General features: G+C 39.5%; 1 protein-coding gene across 1 annotated transcript in view; it reads left to right on the forward strand.

Moving 5' to 3' along the window:
• LOC124794666 (trans-1,2-dihydrobenzene-1,2-diol dehydrogenase-like) overlaps positions 1–27,535 on the forward strand; it is a 108,862-nt gene that overhangs the window by 4,111 nt on the left and 77,216 nt on the right. The window contains exon 2 of the mRNA XM_047258198.1: positions 23,352–23,553. Coding sequence (XP_047114154.1) covers positions 23,352–23,553 — 202 coding nt within the window. The remainder of the gene's footprint in view (positions 1–23,351; positions 23,554–27,535) is intronic.

The following is a 27,535-nucleotide window of genomic DNA, read 5'->3' on the forward strand; positions in this document are numbered from 1 at the left end:
TTTTATAAAAGTGGTTTCACTGTTGTGTATTTTAGTCATTCAGGAAGCTGACCATTCCTATAGTAAAAAATTGCAAATGTGGCCAAGCATAGAGCTAAAGTATGCAGTGCAGTGCTTTAGTATCCTGCTAGATACTCTATGATGTCCATGAGTGTCCTTAGTCTTCAGTAATTTAATTATTGACTCTAATCTCCTGCTTTTCATTATCACAGAGAGGTATTTCAGACAGTGGACTTGGAAACCAATTTCTGGGTTTTTTTCTCTGCATCAGAGCAACCATCACCTTACACATAAGGTTTAACAAATCACCATAAACATAAAATTACATCAGAATAATATTAGAAGATAACCTCATCTTCCAGCAAACAGGCATCAGGAAGACAATATATTCTCACAATATTATGGAAAGGGAAGTTGCTACTCACCATATAGCAGGGAAGCTGAGTCGCAGACAGGCACAACAAAGACTGTCACAATATAAGCTTTCGGCCAAAAAGGCATTTGTAGAAAATAGACGACACACGCGCGCGCCCCACACACACACACACACACACACACACACACACAAAACAGCCTCTGGCAGCTGAAGCCACAATGCAAGCAACAACAGCAGTGCATGATGGGAGTGGTAACTGGGTGGGGAGGGGGAGGGAGAGTAGGGTAGGGGTGTGGGACAGTGAAATGCTGCTGGAGAGCTTGAAAGGATGAGGTGGAGAAAGGGTAGGGAATCCAGGTGCAGTCGGGTCAGGAGATTAGATGGAGGGGAGGGGGGGGGGGGAGGTTGTGGAAAAGGAGAAAAGTAAAAAGGCCGGGTGCATTGGTGAAATGAGGGCTGTTTGGTTCAGGAATGGGATCAGGGAAGGGCTGGATGGGTGAGGAAACTAACGAAGGTTGACACCAGGAGAGTTATGGGAATGTAGGATATATTGTAGGGAGAGTTCCCACCTGTGCAGTTGTGAAAGGCTGGTGTTGATGGAAAGGATTCATAAGGCACAGGCTGTGAAGCAGCCATTGAAATGAAGGATGACTTGTTGGGCAGCATGCTCAGCAACAGGGCGGTCCACCTGTTTCTTGGCCACAGTTTGTCATTGGCCGTTCATGCGAAAAGACAGCTTGTTCGTTGTCATGCCCACATAGAATGCAGCACAATGGTTGCAGCTTAGCTTTTATATTATGAGACTGGTTTCACAAGTAGCCTTGCCTTTGATGGGATAGGTGATGTTTGTGACCAGACTGGAGTAGGTGGTGGTGAGTGGATGTATGGAATAGGTCTTGAATCTAGGGCTATTACAGGGATAGTGGGCACATTTCAGGGCATGACAAGAGATAGTTGAAACCATGGTGGAGAATGTAATTCAGTTGCTTCAGTCCTGGGTACTGAGTTACAGGGGGAGTGCTCCTCTGTGGCCAGACAGTGAGACTTTGCAAGGTTGTGGGAGATCAGATAGATAAGACTCGGGAGGTTTGTTTCTGTACAAAGTTAGGAGGATAAATACGATCTGTGAAGGCCTCAAGGGGACCCTCGGTATATTTTGAGAGGGACCTCTCGTCACTGCAGATGTGGTGACCATGGGTGCTAGGATGTATGGAAGGGACTTCTTGTTATGGAACAGGTGGCAGCTGTCAGAGTGGAGGTATTGCTGGTGGTTAGTAGGTTTGATATGGACAGGGATACTGATGTAGCCATCTTTGAGGTGGATGTCAACATGTAGGAAGATGGATTGTTGGATTGAGCAGGACCAGGTGAAGCAAATGGGGGAAAAGCTGTTGAGGTTCTGGACGAATGTGGATATGATGTCCTCAACCTTGATCCAGATTGCAGAGATGTCATCAGTGAATCTGGACCAGGTGAAGCGTTTAGGATTTTGGGTGTTTGGGAAGACACAAGCAGACATATTTTGTCTGCTTGTGTCTGTATGTGTGGATGGATATGTGCGTGTGTGCGAGTGTATACCTGTCCTTTTTTCCCCCTGAGGTAAGTCTTTCCGCTCCCGGGATTGGAATGACTCCTTACCCTCTCCCTTAAAACCCACTTCCTTTCGTCTTCCCCTCTCCTTCCCTCTTTCCTGATGAGGCAACAGTTTGTTGCGAAAGCTTGAATTTTGTGTGTATGTTTGTGTGTCTATCGACCTGCCAGCGCTTTTGTTCGGTAAGTCACCTCATCTTTGTTTTTTTATATATATATATATATATATATATATATATATATATATATATATATATATATATATAAAAAACAAAGATGAGGTGACTTACCGAACAAAAGCGCTGGCAGTTCCAATCCCGGGAGCGGAAAGACTTACCTTAGGGGGAAAAAAGGACAGGTATACACTCGCACACACGCACATATCCATCCACACATGTGCGTGTGTGCGAGTGTATACCTGTCCTTTTTTCCCCCTAAGGTAAGTCTTTCCGCTCCCGGGATTGGAATTACTCCTTACCCTCTCCCTTAAAACCCACTTCCTTTCGTCTTCCCCTCTCCTTCCCTCTTTCCTGATGAGGCAACAGTTTGTTGCGAAAGCTTGAATTTTGTGTGTGTGTTTGTGTTTGTTTGTGTGTCTATCGACCTGCCAGCGCTTTTGTTCGGTAAGTCACCTCATCTTTGTTTTTATATATAATTTTTCCCACGTGGAATGTTTCCTTCCATTATATATATATATGTGTGTGTGTGTGTGTGTGTGTGTGTGAGCGCGCGCGCACGCGCGGGTGGTGTATACAAATACTGATGGATTCTTGTTCCTAATGGTGATTCTGTGAATTGTACTGTTGCGTGAAAGGGAGGTATAACATTTTTGACAAATTCAGTAGAGAATAAATAGTGAGTATTGAGAAGGATTTGTTAGCATAATCAGTTCTTTGACGGGACAGTCTTGAGTTTACACAACAACTAATTTGCATTACACGCTTTCGAACTTGGAAAACTTTAGGTTATCTTCTAGAGCAACTCAAAATATGATACTGTATGTGATTATGGAATGGAAGTAAGCAAAACATGTCAACTTTTTAAAAAAGTATTTTTGTGTCATTTGCATGCAACACAATTTGCATTGCAGATATTTATGTAGTCCGCACCTTACTGAATTTATTATTGGGTCATAAGACAAGAATCTAATGCTGTTGACATCTGCATACTCTATGTGACTACTAGGTGGAAAGCTCTTGCAGGTTTTGAACTGAAAACAGATTTTTTTTGAATTTTATGACAACAATAGGGTAGAAATCTTTTGTTAATGATCACAAAAAATTTAATTAACATCTCTTTCTAAAACTGTAATAAATTTACTATTTATTACAACGCTTATGTCGTGTATACAAAACACACAAAATCGGTAGTGACACTGATGAAAGATAGTTAACACATTGAAGAAACAGTAAAGACCTTGAGATGTGCCAAATGTGGGGTACAGGTGTATCTACTTTCCAGTTGCATGTGGACTGGCAGCTTAATGGGAAACACTTTTCTGTTGACTCCGTGTGTTTCCTATTACAGAAGTGTGACTTGAACCACTGCATAGAATTTTGTATGTTACTATAATAATCTTATTTTTCTTTAAATAACGCCATGATTTCACGTAGTGTACTGCATGCTTGTAATTTACTATCTAAAAAATTAAGTGTATTTTCACTATATTGTGTAAATTAACTTTTTCAACTTCAGATCTATTTAAAATTCCAAACAATATATTACTTGTAGTCAGATGGTTAAGAAGCCATTTCTGTTTTCAAACATTGTAGAGAGTACTTGTAAAAGTAGAAGTAGGTGAAGTTTTAATGATATTTCTCTGTCCCATAAGCTCAGCATATTTTATCCAATTGGAAAATGTGTCACTACAAAATTGTTGAGGCTTTTGTGGCCACTTCATGTTGTGTTGGGACTTGTTTGCTGTAGTGAGGGAATCCAGTCTCTGTTTATATTGAGAATTTCCTCTTCATCTTAAAACTGTTATTTTGTTTGTGAATTTCAGTGACCTTTCTGAAAAAAGGGCACTTTAGTTCTTCTCTACAACGAGAAATTGTATATAAAGGAATTTTACTAGATGGATGTTTTATTGTGTGCTTTGCCATCGCCAGTTTCTCCATTTGTTCCAACCCAAAATGCCATTTATGTTCGACAATCCCATTTTCAATGGATCATCCGGTCTTTCCAACATAGACTTTTACATATATGCTGTACATTAATGATGCTGTGTGTATGTCGTATCATCCTTCACCGATCTGAGACACTCTCTGATCTTTGTAGTCAGTTTAACCCAGTTGTTTCTGTCACATTGGGATGTACAGCATAAAGGCTGTGCCCGACATTTCTTCTACTGACATATCGCTACTTATTCCTCACCAACGAAGATTTCGTCTTTGTAGCTGTACCCTACTAATTTGCGTGGAGACATAATGAAAAATGGAGTGATTACTTCCTAAGACATGTGAACACACTCTATGTCAGCATTAAATTTAATTGACAGCTACCCTTTCTGGATGTGCTATAGATGAGAAAAAATGAGAACCTGCACCACTGCATGTATCAGAAACCAACGCACAGACTGATACCAGCACAAACTTTCAAATCATCACCCGAGCCAGGTAACATGTCTGACTAGTATGCTACGGGGATCCAGTCCGAGACTCCTACGGTCGTCAGGAGAGAACCGAGTGGGATGCGGTAGTGAGGACCTAGTTATGCTCAAGAGCATCAAGAAAACAGTACTAGGAAAACATAATTGGCAATAACGCATTTATTATGCAATAGTACAGGATTGTTTTCCAAAGTGCTGCGCCTCAGCTGGGCTGGTGGAGCAGTGCATCGTCAGTGGCAGAGGGCATCGTCAGTGGCAGAGGGCGGGCGTGCGCTCAACTTGCAGTGCTGCCAGCACAGCAAAGCATCAGGCGGTGGCTATTATGTCGCAGGGTTGCTGTTGACGCAGGGACTCCAGCTGTCTCCAGCTTTACATATCGCTCTCCAAAGTGCACTCGTTGATGTTGAAAATTTGCACTGTGTAGTCAGGCCCCATTTCCACATGAAGTACTCACTGGCTTGAAGGCGGTGGCCTTTAGCTGCTGTTTAGGAGACAGGAGCTGACAGCACCAGTGTCTGCCACAGGAACAGATTGAGCAGCAGCAATGCCATCCACCCACCCCCTGGAAGGTGGATGGTCTGTGTCCAGGTCAGACAGGTCAAGCCTCCATCAGGTCTGCACGGTGATGACAGCCTCGGTAATGTTGGCCTCTGTGCCCCATCATTGTTCCCTCGGATGTTGACAGTACGGTTGGCAGCAACAGCGTCCTTCCCAGTGGGCTTGTGATTTCTTAGACAATCGGAGACAGCTAGGCGTACTGAGGGTTGGTCTCAATAGCCTTCCCTCTCACTGTATAGCTGCATCTGACACAAGGGATGAGACTATACACTGGGTAATCAACACTGAGCAATCAGACATTTGTTAAGACGTGTGGGATATTTATGTTGGTGCTTCCAGTGCACTCTGTGGCGGTGGGGATGGCTGTGACATCGTGTGTCCTGGTTTCCCATCGCTGTTGCTCTTCTAATGACTTAAGACTTTCTCACCTTCACCTTTCAGAGGTGCTCTTCTGCTGCCGTAGCATCTGAATACTTATTGTTTCTCTATTAGCCTTTGTTACAACACTCTGCTTTGCCACTATTTTGTAATGGTATTTCTTGTCTTCCACGATGTCATTATGTGTCGGTTGCAGACTTGGGCACTAGATCATTCCCCTGGGCTGCAATAGTTCTGTGTTTGCCGCAACTTTCTCAGCATTTCTCCCTAGCTGGCAGTCTATTAGTCATTGACATGTGTGATTCGGCTTCCTGCAGCTGCCAAGGTAGAATTTGGATGAATTTTTGATGTCCACTGGGGAGACAATCCTGATGCGTAACATCTACCCCTTCCTTCAAAAGATATGTCTCAAAGTTTTAGCTTGGTGTTCCAATAATAATCTCATCCTACACATTTTGAAACAGTAGTTACACATTATCCAACTTTAATTATCCTTTCATTACCATAATGCTAATTTACATGATTTTCAGCAGTTAATGTATTGAAGCGATAATGTAGATCTTTTGCAGAAGTTTTTCTTTATGCACTAATACAGTTATTCATATACTTATAAGTTCATTTACTAGTTTACGCATAATTCTCTTAATGTGTCTGAGCTTTATTTACAAACCAGTCAATGGATATTTGATGCACAAGTAAATCAGTGCAGTGCACTGACTTTCATTAAAACAGAAGCAGGTTACACAAATCACAATCAGAACCACTACAGCACTGGTAGATGTCCCACTTATAGTTGTGATACTATGTTGTTGTCTGTTGTGGTGTTCCTATATGTGCTGAAACATTTGTGTCTTTTTCAATTCTTCCTTTTTGTATTACTACTTGTTCGTCTAGTGAGCTTAGAATGTCTGGATTCAGGGTACTATGTAGGAAGATTAAGTTTTGGATAGGCAGCGCACCTAGTGGCTTCTTGGGCTGGTACAACACTTCAATGTGGTTGTGTGTAGCTGGTAGATGAAATGCTGTACTACTAAGTCACAACTCGTACTGTTTGTTATTATTCTGCTCTCCCATAATTCCACTCTTTTCATATCTGTTGGTTTCCTGTGTTCGTAACTGTTTACTATGACCCCTTCTGATGAAAAAGCTGACTAGGCCAGTGGGTCCTACTCTCTGGAAATGTGGATATGGCATTAACAGTTCCCTTTGACATTCACTTGCTGCAGTTTTTCCCACGAATAACTGGACCTCGCATGTCTGCACACCACGTGTCATCCTACATGGGCAGATTGCAACACTTTCCCTCTGGCAACTCTGTAGGTCTTCCAATGACATTAGAGTGTAACCACCTCTTTGCTGTGAAATTATTAATACGTCTTTGGTCTGTACCTGTACCCATTTTGGTATGTGACCTGAGAGAAAGGAAACTTTATCACTATCCCCCCTCCCTTCAGAAGGCACGAGTACTCTGAAAAAACTGTACCCTTTATACAAAACAACATTGTGTTGATCCCTCTATAATGAAAAATAAAAAAAAACACAATGCAATATAGGCAAACAACAATTTCAAATCTTATGTACTGACGTGGCCTAAGGGCTTCGGGCATTTTAGACATGCCCTGGTCATCAGCCTTCTGCTTCTTCTTTGTTCCATAAGGCTTCACATTCTGTACCATAGATGCTGCTGGTATTGTGACAGTGCTTTCACAGCTCCCTTAAAATATTTAATACGTCCCATGTGAATAATCAAAGTGTTCATTGGCATCTGTATTTTAACGCAGATGGGTGACTTCATTTCCATTACTTAACGTGGTCCAGGACATTGCATCAAGAATTTCTTAGTTGTGCTTTTTGGTGTATATGGGTTTGTTACTAATACCCATTGGTCAATCCTGTACCGTGGTAACTTCTCTACATGTTGACCTATCTGCTCTTGTCATTGTAAGGCTTTTGTATTTGCACGTTTTACTTGTTGCCGAATGTTCCGCAGTTTCTTATCAAACATTTTTACTGATACAAGCTTCAGCTTAATCACTTCGAAAGATGGAGGTATTTGTCTCCCATATATTATTACCTCATACGGTGAAAGACCAGTAACTGTATGAACTTTAGAATTGTATATGGTGGTTAGAAAATTTAAATATATGTCCTAATTTTCACGATTACTGCCAAAGTAATAGCTCAACATCTTCGAAATCCTGGGATGAACTCACCATTCTCCCATTGGCTTGAGGGTGGAAGGAACTTGTTTGCAACTCATGAATTTGAAGCAGTCAACAAAGTTGCTTCATAAGATCGGACATGAAATTTGTACGCTGGTCTGTAAATAAAGTGTATGGAATGCTAAATGTGAGCAACCAGTTATTTACTAATGCTTGAGCAACTGTACTTGCTTTTTGGTCAGTAATTTTAGCCATTACTATGTAACATGAGAAATGATCAATTGTAGCCAATGTGTACTATTTGCCACTGGTATTTTATTAAATGGACCTAAAATGTTCATCCCAAGTATTTGAAACAATTTAGCTGCTTCCAGTAAATGTAACGGAATCAGTTATTAACTACGATCAGCTCGTTGTGCACAAGGTAGGCAGTTCCTGATCTATTGCTAAACGTCTTGTTCTCTAGTACTCCACTAACTTTTTTGGCAATTTGCCTGCCAGTTTCTCTTCACCCACTGTGGCCTGACAGCATATGGTCATGTACTTGGGCCAAGACTTCATTCCAGAATGCTGCAGGTACTACCACTCATAGTGCACACTTTGTAGTTCTGTGCAGCAAGATGTTGTGTGTCACAAACTGAAGTTATGACTTGCATTGTTGACAGTCAGCATCAATAGCTCAAGCCTTTTGCCATTCAGCAATACTCTTGCCCAGTGTTTGTAGAACTGCAATTTTTCTACTCAATTTGTCATCATTTTCTCTGGCTTGTGTATTACCTCATAATCAAATTCACCCAGACGGAGTACCCATCTTGTTAATCTGCTGCAGGGGTCCTTCAATCCTAGTAACCATTTGAGAGCAACATGATTCATCACTGCCTAAAACTTTTGGCCATAAAATAACAGCAGAAGTATGTGATACCATAGATTACTGCTAACATTTATTTCTCAGTCGTGGAATAATTTTGCTTTGCTTTGTTCAACTGTCAGAATGCGTGCACTGCAGGACACTCTTTACTATCTATTTTCTGTCATAGGACAGCCCCCATAGCCATATTACTTGCATCACAAAACAAAATCAATTGTTTTTCAAGATCAGAGAATATCAAAAATAGATCCGTTGTCAGTGCTTGCTTTGAAGTATCAAACACTGTCTGTCTTTCAGTAGACCATTAAAACTTTGCTCCTTTCTGTAACAAATGGTCTAAAGGTCCTGCAGTTTCAGCAAAGTGTGTTACAAATCAGTGGTAAATTACAGAGACCAATGAAACTCTGTGACTGTTCAACTGTCTTTGGTGGCGAAAAATTCTGAACTGCTGAGACCAAACATGAATCTGTTCTCACATCTTCCTTGCTGGTTATGTACCCGAGATAATTTACTTCTGTTGCTGCAAAATGACATTTATTGGTGCTTAACTTAAGTTGTACTGTTCTCAGTCTTTTGAGTACCTCCTCCAACCATCATACATGCTCTTCAATGTCCTCTGAAAATGCTATTATGTCATCCAGATGATCAAACTTTGTTTTCGTTTCAGTCTCCTGAGTACACCACCCAATAATCTCTGAAAGTTGGTGGGTGCATTCTTGAGTCCATATGGCATTTGATAATAATGGAAATGACCCCCGAGGATGGTAAAAGTTGTCTGAAACAAATCTTCAGTTTAGGAAAGAAATTAAACAGCACAATTCTAGCACATTGGATCACCAATCACAGCTGTCAATTATAAATTTTCACCAATCACCAGAAATTTTATCTCCACCAGTTGTATCTCAGTCCTAGGTAATTGCATTGATGAATTAAAGTCACCCAACCCAGTTGACATAATCTGCCTCTCTGAACACCATGTGACCACTGGTATAGCAACTGGGCCTAAGCACAATGAGAAACTCAGACAGGAGAGTACTGCAAATGTTAGAATAAGGAAAGGTTCTCATAAAAGTATAATTAAAAATAATGTAAGTATATTTCATCAAAATATTGGGAGTTTAAAGAATAAAATAGATGAGCTTCTGGTTTGTTTAGAAGATTTAGAAGCTGAGGCTGAAATAGATATACTGTGCCTGTCTGAGCATCACATTGTTACTGATATGGATAAGGTAAATGTAAGTGGATATAAGCTCTCTGCACATGTAATGAGAGAAAATATGGAGAAAGGAGTAGTTGCCATATATGTCAAAAGTTATCATTGTGCAAAAAGTATAGAAACAAAAAAGTTTTGTGTAGAGAAACATATAGAAGCATGTGCCTGTGAGCTTAAATTAAATAAAGGCACATTTATAATTGTAACTGTATATAGGTCCCCATCAGGAAATTTTCATCTATTTCTGAAAAATTTGGACTCCTTGTTGTGCTATCTGTCAGACAGGGGGAAGCAAATTATTATTTGTGGTGCCTTCAATGTAGATTCTCTGAAAGAGGGTAATAGGAAAAATGACCTTGAAGTATTACTCGGTTCTTTCAATTTGACACCCATTATTGATTTTCCTCTCGGGTGGTAAAGGATAGCAGCTTACTGATAGATAACTTCTTTATAGACCAAGATAAGTTTAACCAGATAAATGCTCAGCCTGTTGAGAATGGTCTTTCTGATCATGGTGCTAGTTACAATATATGACATAGCTCCATTCAGCAATACTAAACAGTCCTCCAAAGTAGTACGTTCAGTCAACGATTTAACAATTGCAAATTTCAGGGAAAGCCTACAGCAGTTAGACTGGGATGAGATGTACCCTGAACCTGATGCCAATTTAAAATATAATTTATTTCATGACATTTTTGTAAATGCATTTGGAAACTGCTTCCCCAAGAAAATAGTTAAATATACTCGTAAGAAACCTTGTAACAAACCATGGCTTACTAAGGGTCTAAAAATATCTTGTAACCGGAAAAGGGAAATGTATCTGACAGCAAGAAAGAGTAGTGATCCAGAAACTATCAAACATTATAAAAACTACTGTGTTATATTAAGAAAAGTTATTAAAAAATCCAGAAGTATGTGTATCATGTCTGAAATCAGCAACTCTGATAATAAAATTAAAACAATTTGGAATATTATTAAAAGAGAAACAGGTCAACCAAGAGCACAGGAAGACAGTATTACCATCAAATTGAATGAAAACTTTACGAACAGAAAGTCAGAAGTTGAAAATATTTTTAATAATCATTTTCTAAATGTTGTGGATATAGTAGGATCCAGGTGTTCATTAGAAGATGCTAGGCTGTCAATGGAAGAGGCCATACCTATGCAATTTGATACAATTGAAATCTCACCCACTTCTCCCTCTGAAATTAGGAAAATAATAAACTTGCTTAAAAGCAAAAACTCACATGGAATTGACGGCATTTCCAGCAAAATACTAAGAGCTTGTTCTCAACAGATAAGTAAGATTCTCAGCCACCTGTGTAATAGCTCTCTGGAACAGTGCATTTTCCCTGATAGACTGAAATATGCTATTGTTATACCTTTGCATAAAAAGGGGGATAGATCTGATGTCAACAATTACCGTCCAATCTCCCTTCTAACAGCTTTATCCAAAATTTTTGAGAAAGTAATGTACTCAAGAGTAGCTTCACATATCTGTAACAATGAAGTACTAACAAAATGTCAGTTTGGTTTCCAGAAAGGTTTTTCAACAGAAAATGCCATATATGCTTTCACCATCAAATTTTGAATGATCTGAATAACCGAACACCAACCATTGGGATTTTTTGTGATCTCTCAAAGGCTTTTGATTGTGTAAATCATGAAATTCTGCTAGACAAGCTCAAGTATTGTGGCATGAGTGGAACAGTGCACAAATGGTTTAATTCGTACCTAACTGGAAGAGTGCAGAAAGTTGAAATAAGTAGTTCTCATAATATGCAAAGATCAGCACATTCCTCAAACTGGGGAACTATCAGGAATGGGGTTCCACAAGGGTCAGTCTTGGGTCCTTTGTTGTTCTTAATATATATTAATGACTTGCCATTCTATATTCATGAAGAGGCAAAGTTAGTCCTCTTTGCTGATGATACAAGTATAGTAATCACACCTGAGAAACAAGAATTAACTGATGAAATTGTCAATACTGTCTTTCAGAAAATTACTAAGTGGTTCCTTGTAAACGGACTCTCACTGAATTTTGATAAGACACAGTACATACAGTTCCGTACAGTGAATGGTATGATGCCATTAATAAATATAGACCTTAATCAGAAGCATATAGCTAAGGTAGAATATTCCAAATTTTTAGGTGTGTCCATTGATGAGAGATTAAATTGGAAGAAACACATTGATGATCTGCTGAAACGTTCAGCTACTTATGCAATAAGGGTCATTGCAAATTTTGGTGATAAACATCTTAGTAAATTAGCTTACTATGCCTATTTTCACTCGTTGCTTTCATATGGCATCATATTTTCGGGTAATTCATCACTGAGGAATAAAGTATTTATTGCACAAAAGCGTGTAATCAGAATAATAACTGGAGTCCACCCAAGATCATCCTGCAGACATTTATTTAAGGATCTAGGGACATTCACAGTAGCTTCCCAGTATATATACTATCTTATGAAATTTGTTATTAACAACCAAACCCAATTCAAAAGTAATAGCAGTGTGCATAACTACAATACTAGGAGAAAGGATGATCTTCACTATTCAAGATTAAATCTTACTTTGGCACAGAAAGGGGTGAATTATACTGGCACTAAAGTCTTTGGTCACTTACCAAATAGTATCAAAAGTCTGACAGATAACCAACAAGTATTTAAGAAGAAATTAAAAGAATTTCTGAATGACAACTCCTTCTACTCCATAGAGGAATTTTTAGATATAAATTTAAAAAAATATATTAAAAAAATAGAAAAAACAATAAAAAACACAAAAAATGAAAAAGTTGTTATATTAACTTAAGTATGTTGTTAAATTAACTTAATTATGTCATGTATTGGAAAATTTGACTCGTTCCACATCATTACGAAATATTATTCATGATCCATGGAACTAGTATTAATCTAATCTAATCTAATCTAACCTAATCTAATCTGGTCAGGCCCCTTCTGTTTGGTGCTACCGACTCTTTAAATCCATTGTGGAGAAATGTTAAATTAACCCAAGTTATTGAGAGTCTCTGCTATGTTTGACAGTGACAGTGGATATACATCAGTGATGGTTCGTGCATTGAAGTTTTTGTAGTTACAGCAAAATTTGTATTTTTTTAGTGCAATCTGATGACTTTTTCGGTTCTTCCATTATTGGTTGCATTTGCCTTAGAACTCTATAGGGGTTCTTGCACACTGGAGCATTATTCCCTGTTGGTATTCTGTGTTCCATGTGTGGCGTTTCTGGTAATGGATCACTCAGCTTAAACAAATCCATGAACTGCAGTAACAAACCTTCTCTATCATTTCCTTATTAATGCTTCACTTTCTCACATAATGTGGATTCATTGATGGTTTGCTTGCAGCAGGGGTCCTCAGTTGAATGTCTGTCATCTTCCTCCATAACATCTAAATTAGCCGTTAGTAAAGCCTTTGGCAGACTCACTTCATCCGTGCCTAAATTGTCAAGACTGACCAGAACCGTACAATCTACATCAACGTCACTGAGGCGTACTATACTTCTGCTTACAAAACAATATGACTTATTCAGTTCTTTATTAGTTTCTAATGGCTCTACAACATACAATAAATCCGTAGGTAGGTCTACATTCACCCAGTTACAGGGAACAACTGTATCTTGAGGTATCATGTCATGCGAATTGATCTTTAGTACCTGTGTCCAGCTTATTGGGTAACACCTCCATGATCAGTGAACCTTGTAGCTGTTGTCCCTAGCAGAAATGATGTCCCACCAAGTTCAGTTGTATACTGCAAAAAGTCAATTTTTTCATGATGTTAACAAGAAAGTCAAGTCCCAGGATCGCACAATACCCCTCACCAACATGTGGCAATACTTCTGCTTGCGCTCAGAAACACCTATTTCCCACATTAAAACTGAACAGTGTTGTCCCCACTGACTTCACGTCACTATCACCTATTCTGCATAAGCTGTATCATGGCGACACCAGTCTCTTTCTGCCCAAGAGATCAAGAATGACTACTGTGACACGAGTGCCTGTGTCCTCCAGAAATTTATGTTCCCTACCATTTACTTCTATTCCCATTTAATGACTGATTATTAGGACATTGCTTGTCCCGTGCTTTCTTCCAATGATCACCCATTTTATGGCCAACTTCCCCACATTCATACCATTTGGGCTGATGACATTGTTTCCTTATGTGGCATCTGAACCGACATCTAAAACACTTCACTTCAGAAGAAAAAAAAAAAAAATCCACAATGACTCTTTCTTTATGTAGCAATGTTGATTTCCTCCAGCTAGATAGCAATCCTAGTGGCAGCAGGTAAGTCACTTGGGTTCTCCATTCTGACCCTCTTTGAAATATACATCTTTGAAACACACCCAGAGCCCTATTTTCTGCATCACACAGAATCAAACAATAGGCCTGCACATTCTGTGTTAGTTTATACATTTGTGAGTTGAGTTTCCTAATCCTGTCAGAGAAGAATTCCACTAATTTGCCTTACTTCTGTGATTGTCCATTGAGTTTTTCCATAAAGAACCTCGAGCTCTTCTGCTCCTGAAAGTGCCGTATTAGACCATCAGCCAGTTCATCAAATGTTCGTGCCTTATTGAGGGTCTCGAGGTACATAACGTGCATTTTTGCGATGCCCACTAACCGTAATCTTGCCATATTCAAGGACATTTCTCTGACCATTTTCTAGTTTGGCAACAGCATTTACATCACTAATGAAGTAGATACATCCTCAGTTGCTTTCCCGAATATGACACTACGAGGTTAGCACCTGCAGGATTGATGCAATGGGCAGGTATACTCAACAGGGTTTTAATTTCTCCTGAATCAAGGAGTCCGTGGTCCCCAGTGGATTCCATTTGCTTTATTCGCCTGAAAATGCTTCATTGTCCTCTCCCAGTCGCTTTGTAACTTGTAACAGCGCGGCTGTCTGACCCTTCAAAGCCTCTGCCGTTTCATTCAGAATCGCTGTTTATGTTTCTGGTATTTGTGTAAACTCCATCTGTTATTAAGTCGGAAAAGAAGGGAACTGCACACACAGTAGGCAAGGAAAGGGAATTAAACTGTACTTAACCTTTATGCTATATCATAGCCCAATGAGATTCTGGGCACTGGTGTGCTTTGTGACCAACCATTCTACATGTACTACAGACAGCTGACACAGCTTGAAACATGGCAAGTCATGCCCAGATAAATTACAGTATGGACACCTCACTGGCTGCAAGTAAACTTCAATAGTGTTCCCATGGAGCTGAGATAGTGTGTAGGTTCCTGCAGTTTAACAAATGACATTTTTAACACACTGTGAAGGTCTCTACAGCTCAATACGGTCATGTGAAAATACAGAACTAGAAAAAAAAGTCATATCAGTCACTAGCACACCACAATGTTACGAACTTTAGCTCATAGCTTTTAACCTCACGTTGGAGTGGCATAGATGCCGCTGCTGTTGATGTAGATGAGTGGGTGTTGCACCATGTACAGGTGTCTCCTCCATTGGCAACCACTTGCTGACACCAGATATATGTGTCTGGTTCCAGACTCCTACAGTCATCAGGAGAGATCTGTGAGGACCCTCTTATGCTTGAGAGCACCTAGAAAACATCATTGACAATAATACATTTATTAGGCAGCAATACAGGATTGTCTTTCAAAGTGCTGCGCCCCAGCTGGGCCGGTGGAGTAGCGCATCGTCAAGGACAGAAGGCTGGAGTGCGTTCAACTTGCAGTGCTGCCAGCACAGCAGAGCATCAGATGGTATGCACATTATGCACAGGACGGCTGTCGACCCGAGGACCCTGGCAGCCTCCAGCTTGATGTATTGTTCTCCAAAATGCAGATGTTGATGTTGAAGATTTGGACTGAGGTGTCATGCCCCAAGTCCACCTGAAGTATCCGCTGGCTTGCAGGGAGTGGCTCTCAGCCCTCATTTAGATGACAGGACCTTGGAAGTTGGCACTGCAGCTGGCAGCAGCAGCAGCAGCAGCAGCAGCAGCATCATCCTTCCGACTGGACTCGTGATTCCTTAAATGATCGAAGACAGCTGCCATGCTGAGGGTTGACCACTGTAGCCTCCCTTCTCACTGTGTAGCTGCAGCTGGCATGAGGGCTGAGGCTACACACTGGGCAGTTTGCAAATTGAACGCAGCAATGAGGCATCTGTTACGTAGGGTGGGATATTTATTTTGGCGCTTCCAGTGCACACTGCAGAACTAAGGATGGCTGTGACATCATGTGTCCTGGTTTTTACTTGCTGTCAGCTCTCTTAGTGACTTCGGACTTCTGCAACTTTACCTTTTGTAGGTTCTCTTCTGCTGCCTTGGCATCTGAATACTTTTTGTTGCATTGTACCTAGCCTCCCTTATAATACTCTGCTTTGTCCTTGGTACGATGGTCTCTCTCGTCTTCCGTGATGTAATTATGCTTCACTTGCGGACTTGGGCATTCAGTGTTTCCCCCGATGTGTATAGCTTTTGTTTGCTGTAACTTGCCCAGAATTTCCCCCTAGCTGGCAGAGTACTGGTGATTGACACATGGGATTAAACTTCTGGAAGCAGCTGAGGTAGAACTTGGAGGAACTTTTAGTGTCCATCGAGGATACTACCCAGGGGCACAATAATGCTCATAATGCATGCAGGATGGATATATACGATCTGTATGAACAATTTGGCAGACAATCTGAGTAGCCTTCCTAGATTGTTTGTAGATGATGCTGTTGTCTAGAAAAGTCGAGAGAAGATGAAAACCATTTGCAAAATGTTTAAGACATGATACCTTTATGGTGCAAAAAGTGGCAGTTGACTGTAAACAGTAAAAAGTGTGACATCATCCACATGAGTAATAAAAGGAATCCATTAAATTTCGGTTAGTGATAAATTACTCTAGTTTAAAGGCCGTCAGTTCCACTAAATACCTAAGGATTCAATCGTGAACAATTGAAATTGGACAGATCACAAAATTTTGTGGGGAAGCCAAATTGAAGACTATGTTTTATTGCACAGTGCTTGGCAGATGCAATAGGTCTACTAAAGAGACTGCTTACATTACACTTTTGTGACCTCTTCTGGAGTACGGCAGTGTGGTATGGGATCCATACCAGATAGGATTCCCGGAGGACATCAGAAAAAGTCAAAAAATGCAGCTCATTTTGCATTATCCTAAAAAAGGGAAGAGAGTATCATGGATAAGATATGCTAGGTGGCGTGGAAATCACTAAAACAAAAGTTTTAATTTTGCATTGAAATCTTTCCACAAAATTTCAGTCTCCAGCTTCCTCCTTCAAATGGTAAAGTACGTTGTTGACTCCGACCTACATAGGAAGAAATACCTACCACAATAAAATAATGGAAATCAGGGCTGTTACAGAACGATTTTAGTTTTCATTTTTCCCTGCATGCGAGTGGAAATTGAAACAATAGAGAAAATGTCTGAAAGTGATTTGATTAACCATGTGCCGTGCATGTAAATGTGAATTGCAGGGTAATCACGGAGACGTCAGCCGCAACATCTCGGAGATGAGGTGTGACATGTCGAATGTGTACTGAGTAGCTGCTTTTGCAGGCGTATAAAATGTGTCACGAATCCTAACACCTAGTGTAGCGACACGTCAAAAGAAGAAATGCCATACGTCTTCAGAGTGATGGAAAGAAACAGCTGTATATTGGACAAAAATGCGTAATGACAATCTGACTGAGATGATCACAGTGTGTCTCATATCAGTGAAGGACAAACCGTTTAAGGAGAATGCTGCAGGCTTTGTACGAGTTGGAATTAATGGATGATCAATGAAAGTGAGGATCACTGGAGATAAACGGTATTGCTAGTTGAGACATATGGAGAAATCAGCCATTTCAAAGCTCACACTGTGTGAAATGTGATAAAGTGAGCTGACTCACAGGTTCTTATTGTGGAGAACAACTGCCACACCCATTTGTTCAGGTAAGGCACTGAAATTCATAAGCACAGCAATAGCTTTAACAAGAAACAGGAAAGAGTCAAGATAAATGGAGCCTGCATTCCCCCTCCTCCCGATGCAGGGAACAACCATTAGAGTGAAGGGCTGCTGCAGTTAACAAAGGAAAAACTACAGTGTTAACAATCAGGCAAAGGCTCTCAGACATTAGTGCGACAGGTACGTATAATTTCCAGCTGTGGGCTCGACTCTAGGCAGTCCCCGGAAATGGAGGATGATTCTTTGACAGTGCCAGCCACTTTAGCTGCAGAAACTTGAGACAAAAGCACTTAATGACCATTGGCTGAATATCCCAAGATGTATGCCAATAGACAAAATATTAAACCTTTCACTGATAAGTGACTGGTTACATAGATGACTCAAAATGTTACTAAATTCAGAACAACTCTCTTTAATTAACTTTGTTGATATTTAATAACCATTAATATAATAGAGGGAAACATTCCACGTGGGAAAAATTATATATAAAAACAAAGATGAGGTGACTTACCGAACAAAAGCGCTGGCAGGTCGATAGACGCACAAACAAACACAAACATACACACAAAATTCAAGCTTTCGCAACAAACTGTTGCCTCATCAGGAAAGAGGGAAGGAGAGGGGAAGACGAAAGGAAGTGGGTTTTAAGGGAGAGGGTAAGGAGTCATTCCAATCCCGGGAGCGGAAAGACTTACCTTAGGGGGAAAAAAGGACAGGTATACACTCGCACACACGCACATATCCATCCACACATACAGACACAAGCAGACATATTTATTTAATAACCATTAGAATTTTATAGTTCTAAAGATTTTATGATAAATGTTACTTCTTCTGCCATAGTGAAGATTATATTCACGTTAATGAAGTTACTTTCAAAAACGGGTAACATTTATGGAAGCTGAGAATCCTGTCTTATCCATAATAAATATAAACTGCTTGTTAAAGAGCTATGCCACTGTACACATGGTGATTAGCATTGTACAAAAGCTATCTGCTCCTTTTGAGCCCTGGTTTAATCAGTTTCCTCCTTCACTGAACTGCAAATTGTTTTTATTGTATTGTTTGATGTGACTATTCTCTTTGCGTAATGCATTTGCTTCAATATGTGGTTTATTCTCAATATTCTACGATATGTCTTAAAATAAGCTAGTGTATAATCATCAAATTTTAGTCTAACTGACAGATAACCTTTCCTTTCTGTCCCCCAAAATACTTTTATCACTTACTTAATACATATTTTTAGTACACTTTACTACAAACTGAACTACTTTGAGAGGAATACATTTCTCGTATAAGACATTGTTAATAGGGATAATTGTTAGATGTGGCTCCAAAAAGGACTTGGATGTTAATTTCCTGGAGTGGAAGGATTAGCTGGCACTCGCTGACTTTCCCCAGGGTATGCCCGAGTACTTTTATTGTCCAGATCCCAGGTCATTGCAGTTCCATAGCTGCAAATGAGGAAAGAAAGACAGTGGAGCAGGAGAGAACCCACCCTGTGTAGGGGAACAATCTGCACCTACTATGAGTGAAGTTGAGCAGGTGTTTCATTAGAATGTTACTGGCACTTAGATCACTGCTGAAAAAGCTATTTTGCAACTGTGGAGGGCTTTGACCTATGTTCCTCCCTGGCTAGAAAAGAGTTTCTGAAACTTTACCTCATTGCCATGATGAGGAATGGACAACTTGGACGTCCTTAAATAGATTGAGGTGGCAGATCAAAGGTTTCTTTGGCAAGATTGGGCTGCACTGATCAAGATGATATTCAGTGTGACTGTGGAGAAGACATGACTGTTCATCATACGCTTCAATGCCAACTGTTTTCAATCACCTACACAGGAGACGAACATATACAAGGAACAAAAAATGCATTGGAAGTGGCCAACTTTTGGGCAAAAGTATGAGGGCATGCTGAAGAGTAATGCCTCCAAATTATTTTATGAAAACCTGAAAGTATTTAAATAAAATAAATATTGTTACTATTCTGCATCTTTATTCTTAATGCCTACATTTCTCAATACAGTAACCCTGGTGATGAACACATTCCTCCCAACAAGAGACCAGTTTATTTATACTGTCACTATAGAATGTTTGATTTCATTGCCAGAGCCACAATCTTACCTCTGCTTGCGCCACTTCATTACTATCAAGGTGAAGTACTTGAAGGTGTTCTTTAAATTTTGGAAACAGATGAAAACCTTGTTTTACGAAGTCGGGACTGTATTAATGATGGTGTTCATCATGTGGCAACAACTCCTTATTACCCTCAACCCTCCTTTGCCGAACGTTTTAACCGTAACTTGAAGGTGGCCTTGATCATCTACCATACTCGTTACCCATCTAAATGGGAACAGTCTCTCCCGTGGCTAAATTTTGCCTTCAATTCTGCTCGTCATGAATCATCTGGGATGACCCCTGCCTCCTTGATGTTGGCATATCCGATCAATTGCCCTCTTAGTAACTAGTGGCATATCAGTGACCTCCTGCCACAGGTAATCGACTCTCAGCTTATTAAATCCAATTGGCATAAGGCTAGAGTTAATATCCGGTGCGCACATAAAAGGAAAAGGGCTTGCTATAATAAAGCCAGACGTCCCTTTCAAGGTACAGTTGGTGACAAGGTGTTTCTCAAGAACCTTAATCCGGTTCACGAATCGGGAAGGGGAGCTAGGCATAAGCTCGCCCCACATTTTGGAGGTCCCTATATCATACAGGAGATAGTTAGCCCTGTCAATTTATCAATTAGACATCCAGATAGTGGGAAAGTAATCCGGGTGCATGTTAGTCAAGTTAAAATCAGTGGTAGTTGGGGATTTTCCCCTCCCCCCCTCCTTAAAGGTGGGGAGTGGGGGAGTGTCTGTTTTGGAGGGGGAGGTTGAACTGTGTCGTTTGCCACGGTTCCTGTTTTTCCCTTGGTTTACTCCTGTTTGGAGTTTCCGCACTTTCCTAGAGGGTGTTGCAGAGCCTCTGAGCACGCTGCTAGTGTGCCCACTGGGAGGAGGCGCTGTGTGCCGTGCCAAGGGCGGATGAGGCAGTTGAGATGAGTGTTTGGCCCTGGATGACTTTTCTGCAGCGGGACGCTCGGTCCCTCTACGCTAAGTTTGGAAGGGCCCAAAAACCCGGGGCGTGAGGACAGAAGAGGCCGTAAATCTGTGGACAACGTTTGGTTTCCATTCATGGGATGGGGAAGCTATGAAGTCTGTCTGCGGGTGCCAGTAACCTCCAGAAGGTGGTGTCGTCACTGAAAGTAAGATTTTTCATCTAGTTAGTGCAATGGTCATAGTCTGGCGGGGCCAATCTCCCGGTGTTGTTGGAGCTATTAATAACTGTGGGGCAATGTTTCTCTTCTTTGAGTTTGTGATCGGAAATTGCCTTGCGTGTGTGTTATTGTCCCCTTTGCATAATCATTCATTTGAACGCCATGCTGACTTGAGACACGAGTCGTAAATAAACAAAAAAAAAAAAAGAAAAATTTTTTGGCTGTGGACCTTCTACAAACCATTGCTTTCCCATGGACAGCGTAGGTAACTATTTAGAAATGCACGTTGTAAAATGTTACATAACCTTGTACTGTCTGGCGGAGAGATAGAGCCAATTAATTTTATGGATGTCTGAAATGCGAGATTATGTTAATGTTCGCCAATATCTGTTGTGTTTTAGTACGTAGGCATATTTAACTTTAGTCTTTATTACTGTGTATGTATTCTTGTGTTAGGGAGTATAGTCCCTGTGGCATTTAAGTGCTCTATTTAATTATATATAAGGTAGTGCTAGAGTTTCTATTTGGTAATCTGCCTAGCCACGACTGATGTCGGTTGCTCGGTCTGTCTGAAATATTGGGCGTATTGGGTAGAGACTATTGTTGACTTGCTCTCCTCAGCTCCGAAGCCCTGTATTGATATTATGGCGGTATTTCTGCCGGAATCTCATTTGCAGAAGTTATCAGTTCTTGTGAGCACAAATAAAGCTACCTTTGCCTCTGTAATTTTCATCCCCTGGCCAGCAAACTTTGGTTAATGATTAAAATTCGCCAACGTATTTGTCCAACCTAGTGGCTCTTGTCAGACGAGTTCCCTTTCCAGTTCGGCTAAATGTTTCCTCCTCCTGGTAGAACCATCCTCTTTCCCGTGCCACGCTGGGGTAAGAGTTGCCCGAGCGTCTATTGCCGCTCAGTGTCCCAGGAGAATGAAATAAGAGGTTAATTATCTACTCCACCGTTATGACCAAGAAAGGCGAATTAGAGTAGTTCTGGATAACCTGAGTATTGTACACTATTAAGGAAATTTAGCCTTCTGTGTCTGTTATCCGGTGTATTCCATGATCCAACATTGTTATAGAACTGAAAGATTTGGTTTTGATACGTTTGCTGAGATGTGACTTAATTGTTTGCTATTGATGTTAATTGCTTTAAATGAATCTTCTTTAATTTGTGGTTATAATTCTTAATGAGTGATCTTCCTTAATGGTGTAACATTTAATGTACGTCTGATTGTCCCCTATGTCACCTACTGACTTCATTCAGAGACTGAAAAGGTGATCCTTACTCAAGTTTATGGGATTTTATTAACCATTGATCCTTATTGTTTATGGTCTTAAAATATGTTTGTTAAAAAGGAATAATTTTAGATTCCTATTGTTAAGTAATTCTTAAGTTATATAGCAAATATTACGAGTGCAAATATTCTCTCATTGTTACACTTACTTGTTCTGTGGTTTACACTGAATGGTGTGACGATAAATGCAATATCTAAAGTGAAGCGTTGGGGCGAATTAATCCTTTCCCTTATCATTACCGTTAAGGATAACTGATTGTTTGTCACTTGTTATTGAAATTAGTTGGGAGAATAGTTTATTGATTGACCCCGTAAAAAGAGTAATCACAGGGTATTATGGTATAGTTTTCTTTTGCTTCACCTTCTCACTTGCATGAAGTATGCAAGATAAAAGAAACTTTCTGAACATCTTTTGCATTCTTGTTCTCATACCTTCTTCTTTTCTTTTTTCTTCTTCTTCTTCTTCTTCGTTACCTGTTCCTCCGTAACCCTTATGTATATCATGTTTCATTCTATTTTCAAGATGAATTTTTTTTTAAGTGGCAGGCATTCCTCAGTGTTGGTCAGCCAGGTATCTGTTTAATCTAGTCCACATAATTAATCTTAAATGGAAATTTGTATCTACAATATTGTGGAAGTGGTGATGAGGTGTTGTCAAGTCACTGTTCAGTTTCTTTGTTGTAATTATAAATATGGTTCATCTCCTGACTTTCATTCTTGTACATCTTATGCATTATTACTCAAAAAACTGATTCATTTCATCATGTATTTTTCTGCATACATCATAGTAAATGTTTTGCTATATGTAAATCACCCAAAGGTTATGAATGAAAACATGCACAATACTGGTGTAATGTTCATGTACATGATAATTCATCTGGAAAAAGAGAAGAAAAAGTTTGACTAATGAGAGTTAGTTGGGATTAAGCAGGGAAGTCATACGGGACACACATCATCAAAGGAAACATTGTAGCTTAGAGTAAAATGGTAGGAGTAATTGCAAAACAGAACAAGATGCCACTGTTGAATTGAAATTATCTTTAATCACATTAATCTTAAAATTGCTAATGTGCTACAAACTATTCTTTGCAGATGGCAACAAAATGGGGAATTGTAAGTGCTGGTAAAATCAGTCATGACTTTGTTGTTGCTTTAAGCACACTCTCCCAGGAAGAACACAAAGTTGTGGCTGTGGCTGCCAGAGATCTTGAAAGAGCACAGGCCTTTGCAGACCTTCATAAAATTCCTTCTGTATATGGTTCATATGAAGAACTTGCAAAAGATCCTAATGTTGGTAAGTCAGTTATTAAAATTTCTCTTTATGTATTCTCCATGTTTGGATAAAAGATTAATCAATAGAAGGAGCAAAGATAACCACTCACAGTATAATGGAGACACTCACTGATCGATGACAGGTACTTTGAACTACATATGTTGACTGTCAGATGTTTTATATCATTGGGTAAACGATGAAAAATTTTGTTGGCTGCACTGTGCACTTCTTTTGTGCTTAAGACAACTTTAATGTAAAGTAATGACTGCCAGTTTTTCATCTGGTGTTGTAATTGCGTACCCCAGGATATTGTTCCTTATGACTTTATTAAATAAAAATATGCAAAATATGTCAGCTTACTGATTTGTTTCTCTCCAAGATTTGCAGTGATTCAAAGTGCAATTATTTATTTATTCATTCATCCATCCATCCATACATCCATCCATCCAAGGATCATTGCACAATGATAAAGGATTTGTCAAGTTAATACAGTGCCGGTCAATGGACCAAAATATAATACACAGCATACATAACATGCCTTAAGAAGATGGGGAAGGTTGCCTTTGGAGATAGCATACTTACCATTTTTGTACTATCCGTAGATGTGCAGAACTGTGCCTTTGAGAAATTGAGAGTGAGACCACGCGCAGAAAGCCTGTCAATAATACTTTCAAGAACATCATTTTCCATTTCTTCTGTTGCTGTATGTGTGTATGGATTGATTAACAATACTAGTGCCATCAGCAAAAAGAAGAAATTCTACTTCTCAAACATATTCGACAGGAGTTCATTTACATATATGAGAAACAGTAGTGGGCTCTCCAATCAGAACAACCTCCACTGCTTAAACTGAATTATTAAGTGCAATTTTTTGCATTCTTTTGCTTAGGTATTACAGTCATTTGTTGGCCAAATCATCAGTTCCATAAAAGCTCAGTTTACCTAGGAGAATATTGTGATTCACACAGTCAGATACCTTAGATAGCTTACAGGCAATGCCACCCATTGCTATTTTGTTATTTAATACTTGTAAAATTTGGTGAATGAATGTTTAAATGGCATTCTCAGTTGAGAAAATCATATGAAATCGAAACTGTGATTTACTAATAATATTATTGTTGCTCAGGTGGATTACTATTCCAGAATACATCTCTTTGTCAAAAATTTTGGAAGCTGATGTCAGTAGTGGAATGGGTCAATAATAATTGATGTTTGTCATTCACCTATCTTTTTGAGGGGTTTAATGATGTCACACTTTGATCTTCCTGAGAAAAAAAAAATCTGTGAGTTACTGATGCCCAGCATATTTATGAAAAGCACAACTGTGTATAGGCTAGTTCTACAAATTGTGAATGTGTTGTCTCCTTATAGTCGATCCACTGTATCGTTGCTGACTACCCTCTTCGAGCTTACAAAGATATGATAATGGACATTCACTGCACATTGGATGATATGTCAGGCAGCTAGATCTGGAGATGTAAGAGTGAATGAGCCTGTGATTACGCACATTTGTTCAAAATGTTGTCTTTATGTATTTGTTTCCATCATTCAATAAATAACTAAATAAATAGGGCCTTTTCAAACTAAGTTTCCTGTTGATCTCCACCTGTCTCCAACCTGAATGAAAGTTTGCTCGAATGAATCAAAGTAAATTGTGCAAAGTGTGAGCTCAAGATACAAGAAGTTCAATGTTTTGTGAGGCTTCCAGTAGAAGGCTGCAAAATATTCTTCCATAAACACTTTTGGCCACATTGAAGACACTTAAAATAAAAGTTAACGGTAATGTAAACGAGATTTCTGTTGTATACGCAGCTTGTACTCCTCACACTGTTAAAATTTCAAGGGGAAGCCATTCAGCATTTTCATACTGCATGAGGTGAAAGTTAGGGAAAAATCAGTCGTAACATATTCAAGCATCATGGTGCCCTTTAACCATTGAGTGGGTGCACCAGTTTTCTTAACACAAACAGGTGTACTTTGTACATGAAAACACAATGATTAAACAGTAATAAAATAAACTTTCATAGAATCACTCTGTTTCTGTTTACAAGTGTCACCCCCTAGTAATGACTCCTTTCGGATCATTAAACAGTGTATTTGCATCAGATTCCTGCCAAGCTCTTATCTGATTACAAATTAACTCCTAGACAATTGCCTCATTGTGGGATTGTGCTGATAGCTCAGAATCTGGATCATTTGCTTGCACAAATCATAAATTTTTTGTCACCTAGCCCATTATTATTTCATATTACTACTGCTCACCCGGATGCATGACAACAGAGTGTACCATTGCGTTAGCTGAAGCAATGACGAAGGAATAGGTATGGGATCACAATTGTAAAACAACAGTGGAATGGTGCAAGGCAATGTTATTTGTAGTTGGCACACTGTAAAATAGGTGTGCCTGCTCAAGGATTAATAGCTTCACACAGAAGTTACTTGTTGTTAGTTCCACTGAACTACAGCATCTATCTGCAAGTGCTGCAGAACTTATTAATATTTAAACTTGCCATCAGTTTTTTTAGCAAATTTTCTTGCATTTTTCTTTCAAGCGGTTCTGTTTAGCTTTGTCCTTTCCCTGTCTTTGTTCTTTATTTAGCCATTTATAAATTATCCACCATGCACCTACCTGCTTCTGTATTTTTCCATTCCCTTCTCTTCCATATTCCTCAATATTTTTTTCAATTAAATGATCTTTCTTATTTTTCCTACCTTGTTACTTTTGTGTTCTTAAATAATAGACAATGAAGTATAAGGGCTGTGTGGTAGAGAGTAATCCACATGTATACTTTGCACCAAGTTTTGTGGCATCACTACTCTGTTAAGCTATATGTCTGCAACATGACTTCATATTTGAAAGCTACCAATTTATTAACTAAGAGTTAATATATAAAGACAAACTGCCACACTGGCAAATGTGTGACGTTTTGAGACATGTTGTAGAACATTTCTGCAGTGACCGTGGTAGTTGCTTCACTGCTCGTACAATTTGTATCTCTCTTCAAAGCACTGTGAACTCTATTACCAGAACAGGCTCTTCATTGTGTACATTGCCCTTGCAGTCCACCTGCTCTCAATTTACACCAGTATGTAAGTATTTATCTTTTCTCTTCTGCTTCACAACTGTCTATCCGTACTTTCTTTCTTCATAAGCCTCCTTTCTTCTTTTTTAGAGGCACTTGCTTCCATTTGAAAGAACTATATATTTTTATTATTTTTTATTATTACTATTATTACTCCTCTGCCCTCCCAAATCTTACGCATTTCTGCCTTTAGTTTCATTTTCATGAGCGTGTTTTACTTTGAGTACTCTTCTCTCTGACCTAGCAAGCACTGAAGTATTGTTATTAGAAGTACTCTGGAATTTGATATCAGTTGTTATACTACTGGCATTATTGAATTCTTTTCTCCAATCTGTGATTGCTTTGATTAAAATCCATAAGAATATCCTTGTGATCTAAGGGAACTCTATGCAATTTTTATAAATTCGGGACACAAGAATGTGGGATCACTTCAAAACACACAGTTGACTGACTGTGAAACCTACACAATCCAGGGTGACAGAACTGCATAACTTTCAGAAGTTCTGTTACCATTTTGAAGCCTATCCATTAAAACATAAATTGGGAAAAGAGAAAAAAACAATTCACACTGATAAGCCAAAACATTATGACCACTGCCCTCTGTGAGATTGAATGTCACCTGGTGGAATTGCAGGAATGTGACATGATAAGGAAAGTACAAGGGGCATTCAAAAAGTTTTGCACAGTCGTCTCTATTTTTTTTATTTTTTACAGGAAGCGCATGAAATTTTTTGTGTTGTCCCAATGTTCTTTCCATGATGTAAATGCACTTTGGTAAAATTCTGCGGACTGACTTGTACACCATCGCTTGGCACAGGATGTAGGTCTTTCTCACTATCAAATGTTTTACCATGCAGGTGGACCTTCATACGACTAAAGAGGTAAAAATCAGATGGAGCCAAGTCCGGACTGTAATGAGG

The sequence above is a fragment of the Schistocerca piceifrons genome, chromosome 4 (genome assembly GCF_021461385.2).
Source record: "Schistocerca piceifrons isolate TAMUIC-IGC-003096 chromosome 4, iqSchPice1.1, whole genome shotgun sequence".
Classification (NCBI taxonomy): domain Eukaryota; kingdom Metazoa; phylum Arthropoda; class Insecta; order Orthoptera; family Acrididae; genus Schistocerca; species Schistocerca piceifrons.